The sequence below is a fragment of the Amphiprion ocellaris genome, chromosome 16 (genome assembly GCF_022539595.1).
Source record: "Amphiprion ocellaris isolate individual 3 ecotype Okinawa chromosome 16, ASM2253959v1, whole genome shotgun sequence".
NCBI lineage: Eukaryota > Metazoa > Chordata > Actinopteri > Pomacentridae > Amphiprion > Amphiprion ocellaris.
The window spans coordinates 12,281,957-12,304,503 of record NC_072781.1 but is presented as its reverse complement, the minus strand read 5'-3'; the positions used below and the strand labels follow the sequence as shown (position 1 = coordinate 12,304,503).

General features: G+C 37.6%; 4 protein-coding genes across 4 annotated transcripts; 1 reads left to right on the top strand and 3 right to left on the bottom strand.

Moving 5' to 3' along the window:
* The first annotated feature begins 951 nt into the window (after nt 1-951).
* Nucleotides 952-4,190, top strand: sprn (shadow of prion protein). The gene is made up of 2 exons (XM_023283739.3): nt 952-1,104; nt 2,559-4,190. The coding sequence occupies exon 2, from the start codon at nt 2,559-2,561 to the stop codon at nt 3,024-3,026; it is 468 nt and encodes a 155-aa protein (XP_023139507.1). The 5' UTR covers nt 952-1,104; the 3' UTR covers nt 3,027-4,190.
* Nucleotides 4,191-4,239: 49 nt separating this feature from the next.
* Nucleotides 4,240-8,084, bottom strand: mtg1 (mitochondrial ribosome-associated GTPase 1). The gene is made up of 11 exons (XM_023283729.3): nt 7,843-8,084; nt 7,626-7,690; nt 6,794-6,898; nt 6,609-6,695; nt 6,435-6,491; nt 5,969-6,059; nt 5,820-5,881; nt 5,637-5,733; nt 5,416-5,497; nt 5,179-5,291; nt 4,240-4,439 (listed from the first exon to the last, which is right to left on the bottom strand). The coding sequence occupies exons 1-11, from the start codon at nt 7,943-7,945 to the stop codon at nt 4,342-4,344; spliced, it is 960 nt and encodes a 319-aa protein (XP_023139497.2). The 5' UTR covers nt 7,946-8,084; the 3' UTR covers nt 4,240-4,341.
* Nucleotides 8,085-9,098: 1,014 nt separating this feature from the next.
* LOC111577441 (peroxisomal N(1)-acetyl-spermine/spermidine oxidase) lies at nt 9,099-13,901 on the bottom strand. The gene is made up of 10 exons (XM_023283724.3): nt 13,698-13,901; nt 12,488-12,664; nt 11,838-11,968; nt 11,510-11,697; nt 11,116-11,297; nt 10,534-10,703; nt 10,243-10,328; nt 10,037-10,149; nt 9,788-9,942; nt 9,099-9,685 (listed from the first exon to the last, which is right to left on the bottom strand). The coding sequence occupies exons 1-10, from the start codon at nt 13,849-13,851 to the stop codon at nt 9,533-9,535; spliced, it is 1,509 nt and encodes a 502-aa protein (XP_023139492.2). The 5' UTR covers nt 13,852-13,901; the 3' UTR covers nt 9,099-9,532.
* Nucleotides 13,902-15,285: 1,384 nt separating this feature from the next.
* Nucleotides 15,286-22,186, bottom strand: LOC111577442 (peroxisomal N(1)-acetyl-spermine/spermidine oxidase-like). The gene is made up of 10 exons (XM_023283726.3): nt 21,860-22,186; nt 20,896-21,072; nt 20,613-20,737; nt 20,340-20,527; nt 19,144-19,325; nt 18,699-18,868; nt 18,288-18,373; nt 18,081-18,187; nt 16,852-17,006; nt 15,286-16,723 (listed from the first exon to the last, which is right to left on the bottom strand). Exons 1-10 carry the CDS (start codon nt 22,008-22,010, stop codon nt 16,571-16,573), a joined length of 1,494 nt encoding a protein of 497 aa, XP_023139494.2. The 5' UTR covers nt 22,011-22,186; the 3' UTR covers nt 15,286-16,570.
* Between the last annotated feature and the right edge of the window lie 361 nt (nt 22,187-22,547).

The following is a 22,547-nucleotide window of genomic DNA, read 5'->3' as shown; positions in this document are numbered from 1 at the left end:
TAACGTACTTGTTCAAATTTATTAAAACATCAATACAATCACAAACATTTCTAATGTAAAATAACAGCAAAAACATGTAACCAGGAAGAACCACAACATTTTATTTTTTTCAAACAAAACTTTTTTTTCCTTGAAGACTTAAAAATCATCAGCTTTTTGAAATTAGTTCCTTTCTTTAAAATAGATGGATTGCTCTACTTTTTTTGAGCTATTTTCTGATGTTTTACAGTATTATTATTTTTATTGGTTCCAGTACATTTTTTAAAGACTTTTTTCTTTTCTTTACATGGCTCTTCAAAGCATAACAATGAATTTTCTCATTTTTAAAGGAATTAAAATATAATCTGTTTTATCCACGTTAGGGTTGAATTACTATAGCAAATTATTGTTTTTATTGTTATTATTGTTTAACATCTAGATTCATTTGTTATACCATTTTCATTTAGGCTACCCTACTGTGTTATTAGAATTTGAATATTTAATTTACATCATGGTGAAACTAACAATATACATATTACTATAAGAGTATCTCAATACTGTCACATTATTTGGTAACGTGTTCTGTAAAAATGTGTTCCATTAATGATTTCTAGTTACCAGAATAAAATGCAGTTTATTTAATTTCAAAGGGTATACAGATGTAAATCTTTGGTAGCCATGAACCACAATACCATCCCAAAAAACTATTAGGTGATATAAAAAGATAATATATATATTATACTGAGTTATTGTGTTTATCGAGAGGAGGCATCTCAGTGCAGTTTCAGTAGAAACCAAGCATAGCAGCCATCATCAATGATCAAGTTAATCTAGGTAATCTGATTACTGTATAGCTATAAAAGGATAAATTAGTCAGTATATTTAACAAAAAATACTATCAAAGGAAATAATTCAAAAATAGGATTATAAGACGTCTTTGAAAAGACCCACCCACTCTGACAAACATCACAGTATTTATTGTATCAGACTCTTCAGATGCGAACGTGTGAGCGCGCCGCGCGTTCTCGCAATCGCGAACGAGCCTGCATTGTCCACGACAACATCATTTTCATCATCCCTCCGAGTGGCAAAACATAAAGCAGGATAACAACGCCAGGGAATAAGGTAAGCACTGTGCATCAGGATCTGAGCTGCTTTTCAACACGGTGTGTATTTCTACAGAATATTGTTTTTAAACGGTGTGACTCCTTCAAGCTACAGAAGCCTACAGGCTAATTTATGAGAATATGATCATCTTGCATCCATTTGCATTGCCTCTGCATTTGTTAAACGTTTTATTAATAACATATTGTACGTAAAATGACAAAAATATTTTGCACATTTCCACTTACTGGCCCAGAAGTCAACCATGCATGTCAAATTATGGCCTATTATTACCAACAAACGTGACATTTTTGTGCTTTGTTCATAATCATCCCTGGAAGGAACATTATTTCATATACACGAAGGCTGAAAGCCAACAGCAGTTTTCTCTGGTGTACATATTTATTTATAAACTGACCTACTTTAATGAAGAGGAGCAATGTGCAACACAGAAATGCTCCTTTATGTGACCATATTCAACAGCACTGAGCATTACATGGACAGCTCACGTTTGCTGTTCAGTACACTGTAAAAAATAAATAATTAAATAAATAATGCAAAAGAAACAGCTGGGTCATGAGGCAAAAATATTTAAAATAAGTAACGTCCCATCAAAATAAATACACTGTAGTTTCTTGCCTGAATTTACATTCACATTAGATCATATGTATTTATTTATTGCTTGGCTTATTAGTGTTTATTGAAGAATACTTACATAAAATACATTGTAAGAAAATATCAATGTACTGCTGTAAAAGAAACTATTTGGTTTGAAATCGCAAGACTCTGCTGTTAATTTTGAATTATATCAAGTGCAGTAAGAGTTTTTACACATAACTATGTAGAAATATTTGTAAATATTTAAAAATTTTATATTTTAATAGCAAATTTAACAGATCAGTGTTAAAGAAACAGTTTCACCATTAACCTTAAGCTGAGCTTCGTGTAAGAAACACTTGAGAAAAAACATTTTTGATTTAACAAAGCAGTTTATGTAACCTGTACATTTATATAAGAATGTTTACATGAGTGCTTTAAACTTGAATCAATCAATTTCATCTATTAAATAAAAAGCAAATATTTATTTAAAAAAATTATTCTATTTATGGGGAGAATTCTAATTTTCTCAAAAAAAATTGTTAAAATTATATGGTTATTCAGTTGAAGGTGGTTGATGTTATTTTATAAGTCACATGAGATAAAGTTTGTTTACTTTCTTAATTTTGTTATTTTTTCCCTGTATTTTAAAACTCCAAAAATATTTTTTGTCAAATTAGACTTTTTTTTACAGTGTACAACTTGAATGTGAATTATGTCACATGGTATTTTGATTTTATACTGAAACAATTATCTACAGCTATTATCAACTCCAGAATTAAATTCTGTTTTTCATCTGCACACTCAAAATAGCTGATAAATTGTTTATTTTACGCATTAAAGATAAAATGACTCCATTATTCCCTCCTGTTGCTCAGATGTCAGGGATGAACCAGGTGGTGGCGACATGCTGGACTTGCCTCCTGCTCTCTGCCTTCCTGTTTGAACCCGTCCTGTCCAAAGGGGGCCGTGGAGGCTCCCGGGGCTCCTCTCGGGGCTCTCCGTCCCGCAGCTCCTCGGCGGGGACCTACCGGGGAGGAGGCGCCTACGGTGGGACGCGCTCTCGCTTCCGGGTGGCGGGGCGGACGTCCCCCGTGAGGGTGGCGGCCGCGGCGGCAGCGGGGGCCGCGGTGGCGCTAAGTGCGGATAAATGGTATGCGTCTGCGTACCGCCGCAGCAACGCAGACGACTCGGAGGAAGAGCTGGATTACTACAACAGGACCAATTACTTTGATGCGCTCATGTCCGGCTCCACTCAGAACGGATCTTTGCTCTCTCAAGTGGTTTCCGTCATTATTGCTTCATTTTCCCCCAAATTTGGACTCTTACTGGACAGTTTATTGTAGATGTTCTGGCTGCTTTTTTTCTTTCTTTTTTTTTTTTAGGGATAAATGTGTGAGAGGGTCAAAGCCTGAGCTTTCTGCTCAGGATCTGACTATAATGTGCAGGAAGCTGCTCTGGGATGATCATGTGGAAGGATTCAATCACAAAAAAACATCACAGTACTGTAATGTTACACATATAATCATATGTACAAATGGACAAATTACCAGCACAGTATTCGTTGTGACATTTCACTTCGCAAAAAGTGCGCGTGCCAAACCTATTTCATCCAAAGTAATAGAAACTGGGGCCAAATTAAGAATAATTCCAACAGGGTCCTTCCCTACAACTTGACTATTATATGTAACTGAAGAACATATTTTAACAAAAATGTATCTATAGCTTCACAGATCAAACTGTTGCCTAGAACTATAACTCTACTGCCAAGCTATATAGAAAAACTATTTTCATATGCACAAAAATGCAAAGTTGCCTCTACTGTATCTCTGTAAAATTACTTGTATTAGCAGACTTGGATCTTAACATGAAACCTGGACTTGCTGGACTTTATGCAGTACACTAAAGTGCAGGTTACTAGTCATTCCATGAAGATGAATAGAGTAAAAACAAGTTGGCACCAGCAGAATTTTGTCCCTCAAACTAAAGCTGCTATTTGTTTTTGTGTGTTTTGCAAATTGCAGCCTCATCCGATGGGACAGTTTTTACTCCATTCTTTCTGTACAACTTCATTTCAAGGCTGGATTTTAAGATCTTGTTCAGTTACTTTAACGATTTATGAATCTCTACAATGAGGCAAATAAGAGTGCTGTGTATTGGTAAAGTTAAGTGTCATTTTCCACAATCATTTTTAATTTCTGTGCAATTCATACTCTTTTAAACCACCTCAAATTTTAGTGAATTAATTTCTCAGACATGTGTACGAACCAGGACATGTTTAGGAGGGACAAACGCAAACCTACTGCTGCTCTCATACTTATTCATGTCTCTGAAGGTTTTCATGGTTTGTCCATCATCCCTGAAAACCTCTTTACCTACAGAAGACACTCAGGAGCAACAGACTGTTCCATATCCTATAATTGCACTCTATTATATGCTATTACACTTCTGTACATAATAAAGAGTTTGTTATCACTGTCTTTATGCTAATAAATATCCTCTTTATACCATGCCAGATGTCTGCCTCATGTTTTCTAAAAGCAAAACTGAAAACAAATGTTGTAGCTGAATATGGATATATTATTTTATTTACAAAAGATACAAGAGTTTAGCGACTTCTTAACCAAACAAACTCCATAATCGTCATTAAAATGGCTCAGGTCAGTCCAGCATCACTTGTCCCAGCTCTCCTTTCCTGAAGGCTCTTATAAAATCATAAGCTGCTGCCGTGTAGTTTGGGATCGTGATGGTAATGTTTCCTGAGGGGGACGAGGAAGAAACACTTTAATTATGGAACTATTCTAAGATGCTGATCTGATGGTGATTGCACTGAGACAATGAAGTGTAAAGCGCAGCAAACAACATTTCTCTCAGCGAGTCTACAAATGGCTCAACATGGAAAACGGCTACAATATTTTGTGGTCAGACTGACAGTCAGACTAATACATCAGTATTAAACATGTACAGAAAGAGCAGATTGTATTTTGTGAAACAGGCAGTCACATTTCAGGGGAGAGTTTTTCGGGAAACACACTTATTCGCTTTTAGAGGTAGATAAGGAGATTAACATGACTCTCATGTTGTATGTTGCATGTGAAGCTACTGCTTGCAACCAGCTAGCATTACTTAGCTAAATGCCTGGAAACAAAAATAACAAAATCGATCCCAAAGCACCTTGAAATCTTGTTATATAACAGCTCATTTCTTGTGCAAATGTAACAAAAAGAGTCCTATTAAATTCGCTTCAATTCTGAAATAGTGAGCTTAAGAGGTTTTGTTGGACTTTATTTTTCACAGAGTCAAGCTAGTATTTTACCATGCTTTAAATCTTAATGTCAAGCTAAGCTAAGCTAAGCTAAGAAGCTGTGGCTTCATATTGACAGTGGTATCAACCCTGCTCTTTCAAAGCATGCAAAGAAGTCCAATCAATTATCTAAAAAATTCTAGTTAATAATACTATATGTAGGAGTAGCATGTGCAGTATTAGCATTTTCTTACCCACTCCAGTAATAGCTTTGACCCGCTGAGTCTTTCCAAGTTTTACAGCAATGCGTTTGAGGACATGCTGGATGTCATCACTAGGCTCCTGGAGATCATATTTCTCCACATAACTGCACATAAAAACAAACATATAGTCAACAACCAGAGTAATATGAAGTCTAAAGAATACACTGAAAGTTTACACAGTCATGATTAAGGCAATAAAAACAACAACAACAACAACAAGAATCACACCTGAACTTTCCAAGCCTGTTCAGAGAATAGAGTAAGTAGTCAGCAATAATGTCTTCACCCACTAAGTGGTCCAGTATAGTTCCTGCAGCAAATCATAAATACAGACAAATGTGAAGGAACTCTAACCAGTCATGATACAAATATAAATTTCATGTTTCCTAAATGGCAGCAGCTGTCATGTTGGAAGAAGATAATCAAAGAACGAGGAAGGATTTGCTCACCACATAAGGCCAACTTCATGCCTGTTTCAACATTCTCAATCCTAGGAGGTAGGACTCCTGGTGTGTCCAGCAGGTACATTCTTGGTCGCTCACACACCTGAGGACAACAAATATTGTACAGGCACAAACACACAATAAACCAATGAAGTCACATAAACAGAAAAAATATGTCCTCAAATGCACCTGAATTCTGGTCAGGACAGCTTTAGTGATTCCTGGCTCCCCACCTACTCGAGACGCACGACCTGAAATTAGCGTACAGTTTCAACCCTGATTAACAAGAAGGTGATAGATATGTTGAAGCATCAAACCAGTTGCTCTTTCATACGCACCTTTTTTCAAGTTTGTTCTTCTCAGTGAGTTTATAAGAGATGACTTCCCTACATTTGGCACTCCGATCACCATCAGGCAGTAATCTATATTCTAAAAGTTTTATAGGAAAAAGTTAGAGCATGGTAAGTATGTTTGTATTTATCCTCTAATAACTGAATACTGGGAAAATTAGAATACATGCAAAAATAAATAAATGTATATGACATTTCTATTTGATAAGAATTGCTCATAGCTCTGTGAGGGTATGACTGGCATTACTTTTGTAATTTTGTGGCATTTTTTGTAGATTTGCCTCACATTTTATGTAGCTTTTTGCAGATATATTGGGAAATAAGTAACACATATTTTCTTCTTGAGGTTTTTAAGACACCCTGAGGACAGTTTTTCTTGTAGAAAGCACTGACTGCTGTATAATGTGTACTGGACTATAGGTTTCAGCTCATTTCCATACTAGTTGAAGCATACCTCCTCTCTGTTGTAGCGTGGTTGCCTCTCAATAATTTCCATCACCATTGGCACCAACTGCACAAAAAAAAGTAATACTTTCCAGATGTATGCTCAACATTTATTTACTTTCAATTGAGGAAAAACTTAGGTAAACAGTTGAGTGTCTAGCATCGAATGAAGATGGCCTTTTACCTTTTTGATGTTGTCATCTCTTTGCTTTAAACAGTCCGTGAAGAGAACATTCTTCACCCCATTTTTTTCTAGCGTCTTTAGGATCCTCTGTAGGGAAAATGCAAAGACACAATTCTGAGTAGGAATAGTAAATTTAAAATGTTTTTGACGTGTGATTTTGCTGAAATGGCAGCCAGATTTTTAACCTGCTTATTGGACAGATCAGTGAGGTCCACCTTGTTGAGAATTAGCAGATGTGGTCTGACGTTCAGTGTGTCCTGAAACACAGGGTTTCTCCCAGAGAAGGGGATGTGTTTAGATGTTAAAGAATAAAAGCTGGAATGATCAGATTAGGTCTCTTGCAGCACAGTAATCAGAATCAGAATCAGCTTTAATGGCCAAGTGCGTACACAACATACAAGGAATTTGGTTTCGGCTGTTGGTATCACCCTAAGAATATGAAAAGAGAATAATAAAAATAAAGACACTATAGAAACAAGAACAGGGGAAAAAATAGTAGTAATAAAAATAAATATAACACAATATATACAGATATTTACAAGCTAGAAAGGAATATATAAACACAATAGTGCAAAATAATAATTGCTCCATGATGATACAGTGCAAAAAGCAGAGAATAGTGTTTATAGTGCAAAAAGTACTGTACATATCATTAGAATACTGTCTATTGAACAGGTAATGTGCTTTATGACATTAACTTGGGAATATGGAACTTACAACATGCAAATAAAATGTTTAAGTAAATAATAAAAACTAAAGCAATGTGTTTTCTATGTCCTTTGTTTAATGCAAATCAATAAACTAAGTGATTTATTCCTTTACATCTACCTGCCCAAGTGTCTTCGCCAATCTAAGGCATTAATCAAGTTCTTTGATGTTTATATGGGAAGTTATTAAGCCTGAAATAGATTTTTGAAAACACAGGTGTCAAATACTTTGTCTTATTTACACGTTAAAACCCAGAAATAGATAGCCACAAGTTACTTCAGTTGAAATACAAACTTTTAAGAAGGATATCCGGGCATCATGGATTTCTATGATACAGTCCACTTTCTTGAGGTTGGCTCTCATCTGTCTGAGTCCTGTGAAGATTAAATTATTACTACAGCGAATATGTGACCAGGAAATAAGACTAAAGACCAAACTGTTCAATGTACACAAACGACAAATATGTGTGTCCCAAATACAGATTTTAAACACTTTACATATTCACTTGATAAGTTAAAGCTGTCACCTTTAGCCATGTGTCCGGGGAACCAGTGAGCCACATCCCGTCCTCCGAAGTCGAACACGGTCCTGAACTTGTCGACGTTACGGAGAACCTGGTGCAGCCTCATAGCTACTGTTAGTTTAACGATAACAACACCTTGCTTTCATTTGTTTCAGTAAAAACACTCGGTTTGACTCTACTAGCTACTAGTGGCTCGGGACATTATGGTGTGTTACACTGTTTACATGCCGACTGGAATCCGTCGTGAGAGACTTCGTTCCGCTCGTGTTCCGTTGTCAACACTACTTCGTTTTTGCAGGTTTATGAGGTTTACACGTTAAACTCTTAAAAGAATAAATAAATGAATACTCGAAAAATCATCTCTGCTGTGGAGGAACTGAATACCTGCTTTTGTAACTTAGTAGCTCGACCGAACAAAGAAAGCTATAATATAAAGTGACAAACTTTTTATTTTTTATTTTTTGTCAAGTTTCTACTACAGAGTGAGCTGGCTCAACTAGACTAGGTTTCTACCAAAGCTAAGGTGCATTACCACTATAGACTTAATACTATGTCTATATATAAATACCTAAAATATATAAACATATTTTTTACATGTATTTTCATGCAATCCATGATTACTACCCACTTAATCTTTACTACAATTTATTTATTTATCAATCTGGTATCTTCAACCCATGTTGACAGAAATCTTTCAGGATAATTTCCTCTAATCCATAGATTCAGAACTGTCAATTGTGTTGCTTTTTGTGCAGAATATTTTGTCATATTCTAGGATGTTTACTCATTAAAGATACTAAAATTTACTTCTAACAAGTGAAAGATTTTTAACTTGTAGCTCAAAACTCAAAAATTTATTCTACCATGTTTGCAACACTCCTGGTTTTAGTCCTTTTCTAAACATGCTGTTTTAAGTGGGTTCATTTTAATATTCATACAAATGTTCTATATAGTATGCTTGAAAATGTTTTAGTATGTTCCAGTATGTAATGTATCAAAATGTAGTATGCCAAAATGACCTGGAGGCCCTGCTACATCCAGTCAGATTTTGCAGTATGCACACCAGCGCACCTTTCTGGTTCTTCTGACCCACCATTTTCTGCCCAGTTACATCACTTGTGCCATGGTGTCTTGTGTAAGGTAAGTTTCCAAGTACGCACAGAAAGATGACTGCTAATTTCACACAACAGACTACAATGGTAAGGTATTTTCTCATAATTCTCTGCAGCTCAAATAAGTAAATACACAAAAGATCAAAATGTGAAAAAATAGTTAATCATTTATTCATAGTTAATTGCAATAACTTCAACCACAATAATCCAACAAGCAAAGAGCAAAGTTTAAAATTGCATGTAATTCAATCAGTCCTAATATGATGAAGTTCCAAAGTGAAATTTTATAGGTACTGATTTATATATGGGATTACAACATGTGTGTTCTTAGATACAGTATTCAAAATGGCCTATCTATTAGTAAATATGTAAAGCTGTATCTTTAAAAAGTATTAAATTAAAATATCATTATTCAATAGACTATGCATATTCACAGTTCCAAATTTTTAAGCGACTTATATAAATGAACAGCTGCTTCTAAACATTCCTGCGTGAAAATGGCTGTTAAAATCAACTCGGACATCATAGGTTCATGCATATGTTACAGCCAATCTGACGAATTTCAGAGCGGCAGTGTTTATTTAAAGCTTTGACTTGCGAAGCTCGAATGGACGAACGGAGGAGTAGTGAGAGATGAGTCTATCAGCTTCTCTCCAGCCAGTGAGAACAGCTCCATGGACGGTTGAAAAGTAGCAGGGATGAGTCGCCTCTCCAGCAAACAGCACCTGTAGGGGCTGAAACGGGCCAAAAAGAAAGAAGAAAACCTTTAAGTAAATGCCAGCTGGTGTATATGATCAGTGAATAAATTAGTGTTTGCAGCATAAACGTGTAACTACTTGTGACTGCGATCCTTTCGAAGGCAGGGGCTCCATCATGTTGTCCAGGTCCTGCTCTGAACAGCCTTTTCCAGGGTGAGTGTAGGACCCACATGTCCAGGGGTCATGAAACCACTGGGAGCGGAAGACTCTCTTTGGAGTGACGGTCGGGTTTCCTAAACACACGGTTAGTCTGAGAGTGCTGACAGAGACCGGTCACTGTAAAATGACCAAAGCCGAAAGATTTCGGTGCTGTTAACCAGTTCTCACCTGTAAACCTGCGAACAAGTTGTGTGACTGCTTGTGTGACCTCCTGTTCACTCAGTGTCTCCATATACTCTGACTCATGCCCAGCAATCCAGCCACAGAGAACATGGCCATACCTGAAAGTTAAACCACAAACACGGCTGCACATTTAATCTACAATACTCACTATTAAATACAATATAAACATGCTGCCTAATGTAGCTGCTGACCTTTCAGTGGGTTTGAGTACAGTGAAGCCAAACAACTTCTTTATCCAGGATCTCTGTACATCTGGCACCTCATCCACCATAGCATCCTGATACATGACAACAGATAAAACACAGTCATGTACTCATTTTTTTGCTAACTCCTGGCATAAACATCATTTTGAGATGTGAACAAATGTAATCCTGCTAAATCACAACATTAAAGCAAAAGCACTGAAGGTGAAAGTGAATCTAGAGCGTATGCATGCGTTGTACAGTAGATGTACACCTTATTGCACCCACCACATGCCTCACCTCATCTTCCCACACGAGATAGATGATCTCACAGTCAGCATCCCACCAAGGTGCATCAAACTCCACAAATATTTTATTGTTGGTTCCAAAACCCAGCCTCTGGACGGAGCACAGCTTGTGTAGAGGTAGAGGAGGGTGGAACAGGGTTGAATGGTGCTTCCTTAGGTATCCTGACGAAACAGAACAGTTTAGGATTGCTCAGTGTTGATTTCCATCTTGCTCAGGAAAAACACAAACCAGTTATTGTTAATGTGCAAGGTTAGAGTGATGCTATGACAGCAGTGACAGGATAAATGATATGTTAGAAATGGAAAAAAAATGTTTACAGTATTTTTACAAGCAACTCACAAGGATTTATTGTTGTACTTCGTGATATACCTTCCTGACAACAGTAACTGACTGAAAATGTGTTTCTACCCACTAAAGTGTTGACCTCCCTGATTATACTTCAAATAAGGGCACTTAACAATCTGACTGACCCAATGATTAGTTTTACCTTGTGTTGGAACGGCTTAGTGATTTCATGCAATTCAAATGTAGTCCCCTCAACTTCAGCCTGTGTTTGTTTGCATTTGATTTTACCTAGAGGTACAGTGCAAATAACATGATCAGCGGCAATCCTTTCCCCATCATCACACTCAACCATGACAGGGTTTCCTCTCTCCTCTGTGTTGTTCCAGTGGACACAGCGCACAGGCCGATTGTAGGTCACTAAACCACTGGGGAGCTCCGACATCAAGTTTTTGATTAGACCTTCATAACCACTGCGCAAGACAGAAATTTAGTTTTATACATACTGTGTATGTTTACTGAAACAATTAGCAGACATTATCATTTACTAGTTTATTAACAGACTGAATAATGTACTTTGGTATATCATGTAAAACTACCAACACCTTCACAAACACAACAATCTGATGTTGATCTTTACATGCACCTATAAAATAAATACTTGCTGCAGTGTTGGAGTACAAACCCTGGGAATGTGCAGTCATTTCCAGGTAGAGTCTTGTAGAGGCCAAAGGCCCCCAGACTCACCTCGTCCATGCTGTGAGCCCCATTCACACAACACTCCACCTTCAACATGTTACTGATCACACACAGTCGCAGAGATCTGGAGGTTGCATCAATGTCTTTCCACTGTTCCTCAGCTCGTTGTTGCACCTTCAGACAACAAGCAATAACACAAACCCTTAATCATCTGACATATTCCAGCCAATTATAGCTGGCGACTAACCTGAAATATTGTAGCTGACAAACACATTGCCAGGGCTATTTTTTCGAAGTCACTGAAAGAAATGTACCTCTGACCGTATGAAGTCTCCCACACAGGACCAGGGTTCTCCCTTTTGACCCTGAAATTCTGAGCTTTCATTCAGCAGCTCAAGAAACATCTGCTGAGCAGGATAGATGTCCTCAGCATTCAGCTTCCCACCTGCACACAATATAGAAAAATAAGAATTAGGTCACCACAAAGTTTAACATCTTATAAAACTTCACTCACATGTGACAGAAAATAATCAATGATCAGCCTGTATTAAAAACAGGAGTTTTTTTTTCTTGCCCTTACATATTATATTGACAGCATTATTATTATTATATAAATGTATTATATAATTATTCACATGAGATTCTTTCTGCAGTTGAAAGCTACACATATATAACCTAATTCACAGCATTCCAATCAAAACCCACTACTTTAATTTGCCTGAAATGCGACAAAAATAACACCTAATTTTGAGATATAATAGTCATGTATTACAAGCCTTAACAAAATAGAGAAAGAACAATCTACAGTTTAAATCCATCACTGTGAACATTAATATTCTACTTCATAGTGTCAAACAGCTGATTCTCCTCTCTGGTTCACTTCCATACTAACTTCATAATTTTAAACTGTCTGAGTTCAAAGTCTTAGAGTAGGTAATGATTTTTTTTTAAAAGATTTACAAACCTGAACTGCCGAAAAAATTTGGAGTCCAGGGGGGATGTCCTCCGATGTCCATGGCCTGGTTCTCTGGGGTCAGGGCTTCTGGATCCAGAAGTCTGTACTGACGGGCAAGACAAAACACTGGGTTCTCCTCACATGGTCCATGGATCCAATTTGCCCCAATCTCAACAATCTTATTACCTACAGATGAGAAAGTATTGTACAAGAGCAAAAACAAAAATATTTATTTAATTTGCATCTCTGTCTAAAATGTGGCTCGACGGTTGAGGCTACTGATCAGAAGTCCCAGCATCGGCAAGCCTTGGGCACAGTCCTTCAATCTAACTACTCCAGGGACGTCTTATCGTATCTTGCACGTCAAACCCAGCTGGAATATGCAAAAAGAGAATTTTACAGTGCTGTAATGTATGTGTGGCAAATAAAGATTTTGTCTTCTCCTGAAAACCTGACTGCTTGCCATGGGTGACAAGTAGGCAACATAAGTCTGCATCTCAGGCTGTTGGAGTTGATGGTGTCAGCATTGCATCAGGTACCATAGAGAAAAGTCATGTTCCTGCTGTACTAGAGATAGAATTAGTTGATTAACTGATCCCTTGATTGCTTTGATAACAACATGATCAAGTTGTTACAGCCGCAGTGTGAAGACAATACTTGATGAAGCTTTAAAGATCCATACAGTGTGGACACAGTCAGTCTGCACAGCCTTTTGGAGCTTTTTTTGGTGTAGCAACTGCTGTTTTTGTAGCACTTTTCTTGATGCAGGTGTTTCAGCAGTTGTTGCACATCTTTGAACGTATATTGTATGTACTTTGTCCTTAGGTGCAACCGTTGCTAAGCAACCATTAGCCGTGTAAATCAGCATACACACCTTTTAAAGTGTTACAAAACTGTTACACGACGTCCCAGTTTCTGCTAGAGCTGACACTTGACTTTTGACTGACAGGTTGTGCCAACTTGTGCTGTGGTGAGAACCAGCAGCTGTACTGTACCAAACATGTGAAACATCTGTGTGCTGCTGTCAGACTTCAGCCTGGTCAGGAACTCAGTTAAAATGGTGTTGTGGGTTACCACAAAACATAACAGTGTCAAAACCAACAATCCATCCTGACATTTGAACTCCTGCAAGAAAACGTGCTTTTGGTGATTTACACAGCTGACACACAAACTGCGGTCAGACTCCTAGTGATGCGTTCAGTTGTCGGTAGTTGCTCACCCAGTCTGCCTGTTTTTATTCTTCCTCCGCTTCTTGAAGTCGCCTCAAGTATCCGCACATCATTGAATCCAGCTTTAACGAGCCTGTGAGCCGCTGATATTCCTGATATTCCGCATCCTATTATGACTATTTTAGTGTTCACACTCCTGGCCATGGCTGAGTCGCACTAATGTGACAGTATCTCGGTTCCGTGAACGTTTTAACTGCGACCGTTGAACATGTCCGCCGGTCAACACTTTCAAAATAAAAGCCCCTTCTCATGAGTTGGTGATTGTTGAATACAGGATTAGATTTTTAAAACACTTTCCAAGTTCCTGCCAGTCAAATGTGCACACTGACAGTGGCTTTATTTTGAAAACACAAGGAAAATATCAAGTTTGCATTAAACTATCCAACTTGAAAGAGTAAAGATCCGCATACACAAATTGAACTTATGTTTAATTGTGAAAAGCAAAGAGAAAAGCGGAAACTGCAAGAAGTTACTATCTTAAAATGTGACAAAAGTTGCAGAAACACAATTCATGAAACTACATTTGTTATTAAAATGACTAGTTAAAAGAATTTCAGAATGTGTTCTTTATTTATTATTATTTTAATTATTATTAATATTGACAATAATTATATCAATTAATAATAACAACAAAAACAACAACAACAATAATAATAATAATTTATAAATTCTAATACAGGGAATCCTGAGATTTGTTAGATTTTCATTTAGATTTTTGTAAGGTCATAAGTTTAGTTCAAAATTTGTCAGATCAGTCTCCATGACAAATAGTACTGTAGGATCTTAGACCAAATATTTAAATTGATTAGGTCTGTTTCCATAATTAATAATACTAGCTTCATTTTACAGTCAGGTAAAGTGGTATTTCATATAAATTTTTGTAGGGTTCTAATCTTTAATATTGAAATTACTTGGATAAATTTACACCATAAATAACACTGTAGGGTCTTAACCTCATATTTAAACTTGTTACATTTTTATGTAACACCAACCTAATTTTTTGACTGAAAAGCACAAAGGCTGTTGCTCTACATATGTTATACAAATAAGGATTATATGACTCAACTCAGTAAACCAGCCTGTCCTGGCTGACAATACCAACAAGGTCTATTTGTATTTCCGTGCACCCAGTATCATAAGGTATTAATTCTGACATTCTTCAGTACAATAAGACGTTCAGTGAGGGTTTCAGGATCAGATATCAGAACAGGACCCACCTTAAAGTCCTTATTATGCTAGCCGATATTGTTCTTTGTTACACGTTACCAAACATTTTCAGTAAGAATGACACACAATAAACCTGGAACATTTGGGGGCTCTACTAAGACAAGATGCCCTTGAGTCTTGTATTGTTATCCAGCCTTGGTGCTTCCAAACTTGAAAAGAAACGTGTTTGCTCAGAAAAAGACTTGTATTGTCTCCTGTTTTCAACTTGACCTCAGGGCACTTTCTGCACAGTAAACAAGAAAGATATTCCTCCTGTCAGGTTCACTTACAAAAATCGAACAAAGCAACAGTCAAGACTGTGAGCTTGTCCTCTGAGAGTGAAGGAATAAAGAAAAAAAAGTAGTAGAAAAATCAGGATAATACCCATCTATTGCAGCAATTTAATTTCCATAAGAACAAACAATATTGTACATTTCAATACCATATATATATTCTGGTATATATGCTTAAATCTGTAAATAATTCCATTAAACATTCTTTTACTCACATAAAAAACATATAACAACATAACCACAAGGCGTTGTCCCCGTCTGAATTATTTATTCACGAACATCAACTAACATAGAAGTAGATCTTTCCATCAATTTCAGCTATTTGAGACAGATGTAAATAAAGACAGTACTGGCTCAACTTTGTGTGTCTGGTCCATTGTTTCAAACTGTATTTGTTTAATATAATTACTGGGAAATCAATCGATCCAGTTCATGCACTTGCTGTTTTGCATTGTTCTGAAAGGCCTCTAAAACTGTTGGCATACAGCATATTTGAGAATGCATTGTGCAGTTTTTGTCACCAGAATTTTCTTTGGGAGCTTTAGGAGCTCTATAATATTTTCTTCTGTAGCATCCTTTTTCCTTTTGTCACCATATCTGCTAGATTATTACATTCATGTCTGCCTGTTTTCCCAACTTTTATGTCATTCCAGGCCATGCCACTCCCATCAGACTTGCAGTTCTACCAGTCAGACAAATCACACATTCATCCATCAGCTGTCCCTCATAAACCCCACAGTATGTATACTGACCCAGTTTCATTCTCTCTGTCCCCTTATCTGCTGAATATTATCTGCTGCAGCTTTCAAGTTTAAGTACCTGTCGGCTTTTGGACTCTCCCTGTGCTTAGCCCCTGCTTAGACCTGATGTCAACTATTGACTTTGCCCTAATATAATCATTTTACTGAGACAGGACATTGTCTTTGTTAGACTGTTTTTTACATTGTATGCCTATGATTTTCTGAGTGTAGCTGTCTTGTTTGTATTTTATGCTTATAGTTGTTGTAAAATTGGTAATCTCCAGTTGCTAATAGTATTGTTGTACTTTTGTTGGGCAGATTTGGTTACACACATTTTTCTTTTTTGCTCAAAGTTTGACACTGATGTTACCCAGAATGCAACTCAACCACCAGCTGGAGATTAAAGCAGCTAGTGTAGCATCAAGGTTCTACCATGAAACCTAGATGAGGGGCTGGGCTGCAGAATTCTGATTATTACACTTCTTGTTCCTGGTGTACCTGCCGATTCTCTTCCCCTTTTAATCTTGCTGTCTTTAGCAACCCACAACACATGTCAACAACTTTTCAGTGTCTTTAAAAAGACACCGAAAAGACAGGAATATGTGCTGAGTACAAGTTTAGCTTTTAAAGCTTCTGATTTGAGTCGCCACAAGGACTGACAGAGGAGTAGTGAGTGATGAGCCTATCAGCTTCTCTCCACCCAGTCAGCAGTGCTCCATGGACGCTGGAGTAGTAGCAGGGATGAGTCGCCTCTCCAGCAAACAGCACCTGCAGGGGCTGAAATATCCCCAAGCAATTAACACTGGGACAAATATCTGTCGCGGTCATATTTTGTCAGTTGGATTATGTGTACTCTGTATGCAAATGCATGAATGTGTGTAAATAAAACAAGTTCATCTGTGTACCTGTGACTTGTCTCCCTTTGCAGGCAGAGGCTCCATCATGTTCTCCAGGTCCTGTGCTGAACAGCCTATTGCTAGGTGACAGTAGGATCCACATGTCCAGGGATCACTGAACCAGCGGGAGCACAGGATTCTCTTTGGTGTGATGGCAGAGTTTCCTAAAACACACACAGTCATGTTGACAGGAACTGTGCTCAAATAATCAAGGCCCAATCATTTCAGAAAACATAAAAATCTGCAGAAATAAATCACACACAGTGAAATAACAAGTGATCTATTAATACACAGTGCTAAAAAAGTACCTACAATTGTCACTATATATTAACATGTCTTCCATATGCATGACAATAAAAGTTTAGACCTTGAATCTAGTTAATCACTTGCGATTTGCTGCCTCACTTCAAAACAGGCAGCACCTTGTAAAAGATCCACTGAGAAAAGCAAAATCTGCCCCCACACATTCTGGACAATAAAATAGCAGAACAGCAATTCACCAGAACTATGGAGGAATTATTCAGCCAATTCAGACCTACATAACACTGACTCCAAAAATGTTATTGATCAGTTGTCTAAGCTGTAAATTTATTCACACCAGATTACACAAGAACTGTATTTCCTCATGCAGTTTTATTGTTTATACTTGCAGTTTATTGGTATACTGAGATTTAGATAAGCAGGTTGTTGTTTTTGCACCGTGGTTATATGCAAGTCATTGTGCACACTGCATGTTTTACATTATACATGTGCTACAATTTTGCTCACTGCACATTTCCTATACTGTATATTTTACACATTACAAATATTTGATTATCTTACTCCAATTATCCTTACTCCTCTGAATGGAAACACACAGAGTTTGGCCAGAAGGTGGCACCACAGGAAAGGCTATAGTACTGTTTGAACTCAATCATGGCTGTAATATCTAACATAGTTGCTCAATTACTGGGTTGCTCTAATCCTTTTGTAGTATTTTAATAGTGAGACATACTACAGATGTCCTAAAAACTTGTTGTGCATCCAGAGATTTAAATTTTTGATCTCTTTTTGAGGTTTAAGTTTTACTTCATGATTAGTCTTTATTCTCATTTTCTTTCACATCTTTAATGTAAAGCGCTTAAGTTTACTAACTTCTGTTTGTAAAGCAGTTTTGTTATTCTACATATGAAAAAAAAAGCATTGTTCTCTATTTTATCCATACTAAGAATGGGAGAACTACAAGATGTGAGTCTCACCTGTGAATGTATGGACGAACTCGGTGATGGAACGCCTGACTTCGTGCTCAGGAAGTCTCTCCATATACTCGGCCTCATGCCCAGAAATCCAGCCGCAGAGAATGTGGCTACAGTTGAGAGTTTAATAATTAAGATGCGCTTGAATCACTAGTAAAACATTACAGAAGGAAGAACTGTGGCTGTTTAGGTGACTAAAATGTTGCTGACCTTTCAGAAGGTTTGATTACAGTGAACACAGATATCTTTCTGATCCAGGATTTGCTTATATCAGACACACGATCTGAAATATCCTCCTGAAGACATAAAGGGTAAAAAAACAAAAGTTAATGTTTAACATAGTGACAATAAACAAGTGTTACATTATTTGCAAAATAAGAATTACCAAGACAACATCTTTACTGCTGTAATGAGGGAAGTGTTTTATGCTGTGACATATATTTGATGGAGGACAGGAGAGTTTAAAAGTTTCAGACATGCATGATAGTGTAATCATATCATTAAAAAAACCAGAGCTTGATGTGTGTAAAAACTGATGTGCTGCAGAATAAATCATTCAAGGATTTTTAACACAATTTCTCTGTATGCTTGTATTCTGTGGTTCATGGCTGCACAACAGACCTCATCTTTCCACACCAGGTAGATGACCTCACAGTCAGCATCCCACCACGGAGATTCAAACTCGACGTATATTTTGTCCGTGGTTCCAAATCCTATTTTTTGGATTGAGTGGAGTTTGTGGGCCGGGAGAGGAGGACAGAACAGGGTTGAATGGTGCTTCTTAAGGTATCCTGAAAAGGACAGACAATTGTAACATAATGTATAGTACTGTCTAATGACATGACAAAATAAAACTCTTATTGATATTAGAATATAAAATTACCTATACTGTAAAAGAGGACTGTATTCATATTAACTACTCATACTGCATAGCCAGACTAATGCTGTCAAGAAACATAACTCCAGAACTAATTAACTCCTCATCTTTGACAAAAAAAACATCTAATTTACAGTAATTATTTTTCTATTTTGCCCTGAGATGAACAGTATATGAGCGGACGTCTACCTAGAGGCACTGTGACAATAACATGATCAGCAGCAATCCTCTTCCCATCAGCACACTCGACTGTCACAGTATTTTCTCCGCTCTCTTTGCCATTCCAGTGGACACAGCGCACAGGACAATTGTAGGTCACTAAATCAGCGGGAAGCTCCGACATCAAGTTCTGGATTAGGCTTTCATAGCCACTGCAAGACAAGAGCATCAATTAATGTTCCCTGCACAAGCAAAGTCCTGTATTGGACAACTATAACTACCACTTACTTGAATGATATAGTAGTAATAAGAAAGATATTTTATAGACGTTATAATTGCAGATGTGTACACTTGTGTGACTCAACACCTGTCATTGTTGACACAAATGTGATAACAGATATTAAGTGTTGGAAATTCCAGTTCACATCTTATACGACAATAAAGCTGTCTCATGTTGTGATCAGACTGGAGCCTCTACTGCCAACGCTCAGCTTTAATTAATGCTTCTCCAAAATAAGATAAAAGGTCATCACCATAACAAAGATCTTTTTGTAGATGGCAGAGTGACAAAGTGTCAAAGTTAAATGGAGGGCATCCTTGTTGCGGAACTGTTAAGATTCCTACCATATATCCGGAACACATCTGATGCAATTCAAGCATAATCCCTCTTTTTCTACCATGTTTCCAAAGTCCACAATGCTTTAACATTAAAGACATAAATGCCCCCCATATAATCTTAAAGTAATGAATAGCCTCCAAAGACCTGACGTCCACATATGTCCCAAATAACTGGAAGAAATCTAAAATGTAAGCCCAAACAAAGCTCAGGTCTGAGGAGGTTGAATAAAACCGTGAACTGATAAAAAAGGAAGCTGAGTTTAGGGCATTCATCATTATTATTATTATTATTGTTAAAGGATTTATTGACAGGGCCGAAACTAAGAATTATCTTCATGTATTTGCCATCTTCAGTTTACTGTACTACAATAAAGCACCACAACAGATGTTCTAAATTTAAAAAGTGGAAGCAAAAGAAAGTATTTTCCTAATAAGTTACTGAAATTTTCGTCATTTAATTGATTCCAGGTACCTGACAGGATAGTAAACGGAGACTAAATAAATGTCAAAGATGTCTGAGCACATGCATTCTCTTGTACTGTCTGACGTTTGTGGTAATGTCCTTTAGTTGATACCCATGCACATGTTTACTATGGTAGAGTACAAACCTTGGGAATGTGCAGTCCACTCCCTTTAGATCCTTGTACACTGAAAATCCTGCCAGGTCTATCTCATCCATGGAGGGAGTCGCACTTGCACAACATTCAAATTTCAACATGGTGCTGAGTGCACACAGTAGCAGCTGCCTTGTGGTTTCATCCTTATCTTTCCACTTCTCTGCAGTCCGTAGCTGAGCCTGCATACAACAGCAGCTAAATCAAACGGAATTCCTCCCTTCTTAGCAAAAAGAACATCACTTTGGTTACTGAGAGACAATGTACCTGTGATCGTATGAAATGTCCAACACTGGCACATTCTTTGTCAATCTCAGACGGATTAGTATCATACATCAGCTCAAGAAACATCTCCAGAGCAGGATCCATGCTTTCAGCACTCAGCTTCTGACCTGTTTGGACAGAATATAAAAGATTAATACCAATCATATTTTGCTTTTTGGTGGTTGTGCACTTGGAAAAGATAGAGTACTGGGCACTGGGCACATACAGTCTTTGGCTTAGAAACATGATATATGAAAACAGGAAGTGTTGTTCTATATCTAGTCACCTGAACTGCTGAACCAGTTGCCAACCCAGGGAGGATATTCATAAACATCCATGGTTTGGTTCTCTGGGGTGAGGGCCTGTGGATCCAGGAGGCCGTAGTCGCGAGCCAGACAAAACAATGGGTTCTCCTCGGACGGACCGTGGATGTAAGTCGCACCTATCTCTGTAATGGTATTACCTGTAGAGGAAAAACAGATCAGTGAGTAGAAAGCTATATTTTATTAGTTGGGAGCAGCTATGTCTCAGGTGGTCAAGCAGATTGTGTCCTGTACATTGGCCAGAGTGTCCTTGGGCAAGACACTGAACCCCAACTTGTTTGAGATGGTTCAAGATGCTTTGGAACCACAATGGTTAAAAAAGGTGCCATTTACTATTTCTTTAACTGCACAGTTACCAAAAGAAATGTGTTGGCATTATAGATCTAGTTAAGGCAAATTCTGTTGTTATAGTAAAACCACTTGGTTAGAATTTTATGGTTCTTTTCAGTTGTGCAACTATCCTTATGCTGTAAACTTCACTAGTCAAACCACAGCAGAGTCATATTGTATTTTCTTTGTCGGGTAGCAATGACCAGCAGTCTTGCTGATTCCAAATCGGTTAACAATGCAGTCTGTAAAGAAGGCATGGGGGGTTTTGAGGTATACAATTCACTAGAAAGCAGTAAAGTAAGTGTCTGATGCTCAGAATTTCCTGAAAGACCTCCTATTTGATAATGAAACCTTCACTCATGTTGGAAAACACCTGCTTCAGTTGGGTCTCACTGCATCTTAATTGGAAGTAAAGAAAAAGAACATTTTCAACAGAGCAGTTGATGAAGAGGACAGTAAACCTGTCTTCATAACATATTACAGGTGTGATAACACATTTTAGCTTTATAGTTGTTCACTGTGTTCACAGACCTGCGATGCTAAAGACAGCTAGTGTCCACATATATACTGAGGGTTTTGCTAAACTGAAATGCTCACCCAGTTTGGCCGTTTTAATTCGTCCACCGGTGTTTTCAGTCGCTTCAAGTATCCGCACATGACGAAACCCAGCTTTAAAGAGCCTGAGAGCCGCTGATATACCTGAAATTCCGCATCCTATTATAAGTATCTTTGGGTCTTTAGCCGCCATTGCTGCTTTCCGTACCACAATACTGACATTTTATGATTATGACCAAGGCGGCTAAAGTTCACCTGAGGACTTGTAGGAACTATAAAGATAGCGGAGATAAAGCCGGTTTCTGTTGTCAAGCTGCTGTGAGATAATCGATAAAGGATGTGAAACCCGGTTTTCCGCCTCCTGTTCTGCATGTTGACCGTTGACTTGACAGGTTGACCGGAACCTGCCTGCTGTTAAGGGATGTAAGCTGCAGTTCCCCTCCTGACCGCTGGACGGAGCCAAACATCACCTCAGCTACGTTATTGATGGTACTTCATGTTAATTAAAAAACACAATTTTTGTTAAATTGATGCAATATTCTGACAAATAAGCCTCTTATTTATTTATTTTACTGTTAATGTGAACCGCATTTACAATCACAAAAATAGAAAATATTATAACATGAAAATGTAGTAGTAGGATTGTTGAGTTCTTAATGCTAATAAAGGAATATTCTAGCCTTGCTACTGCTTGATTTCTGAGAAAGTATGTACACAGTCGTGTAACACA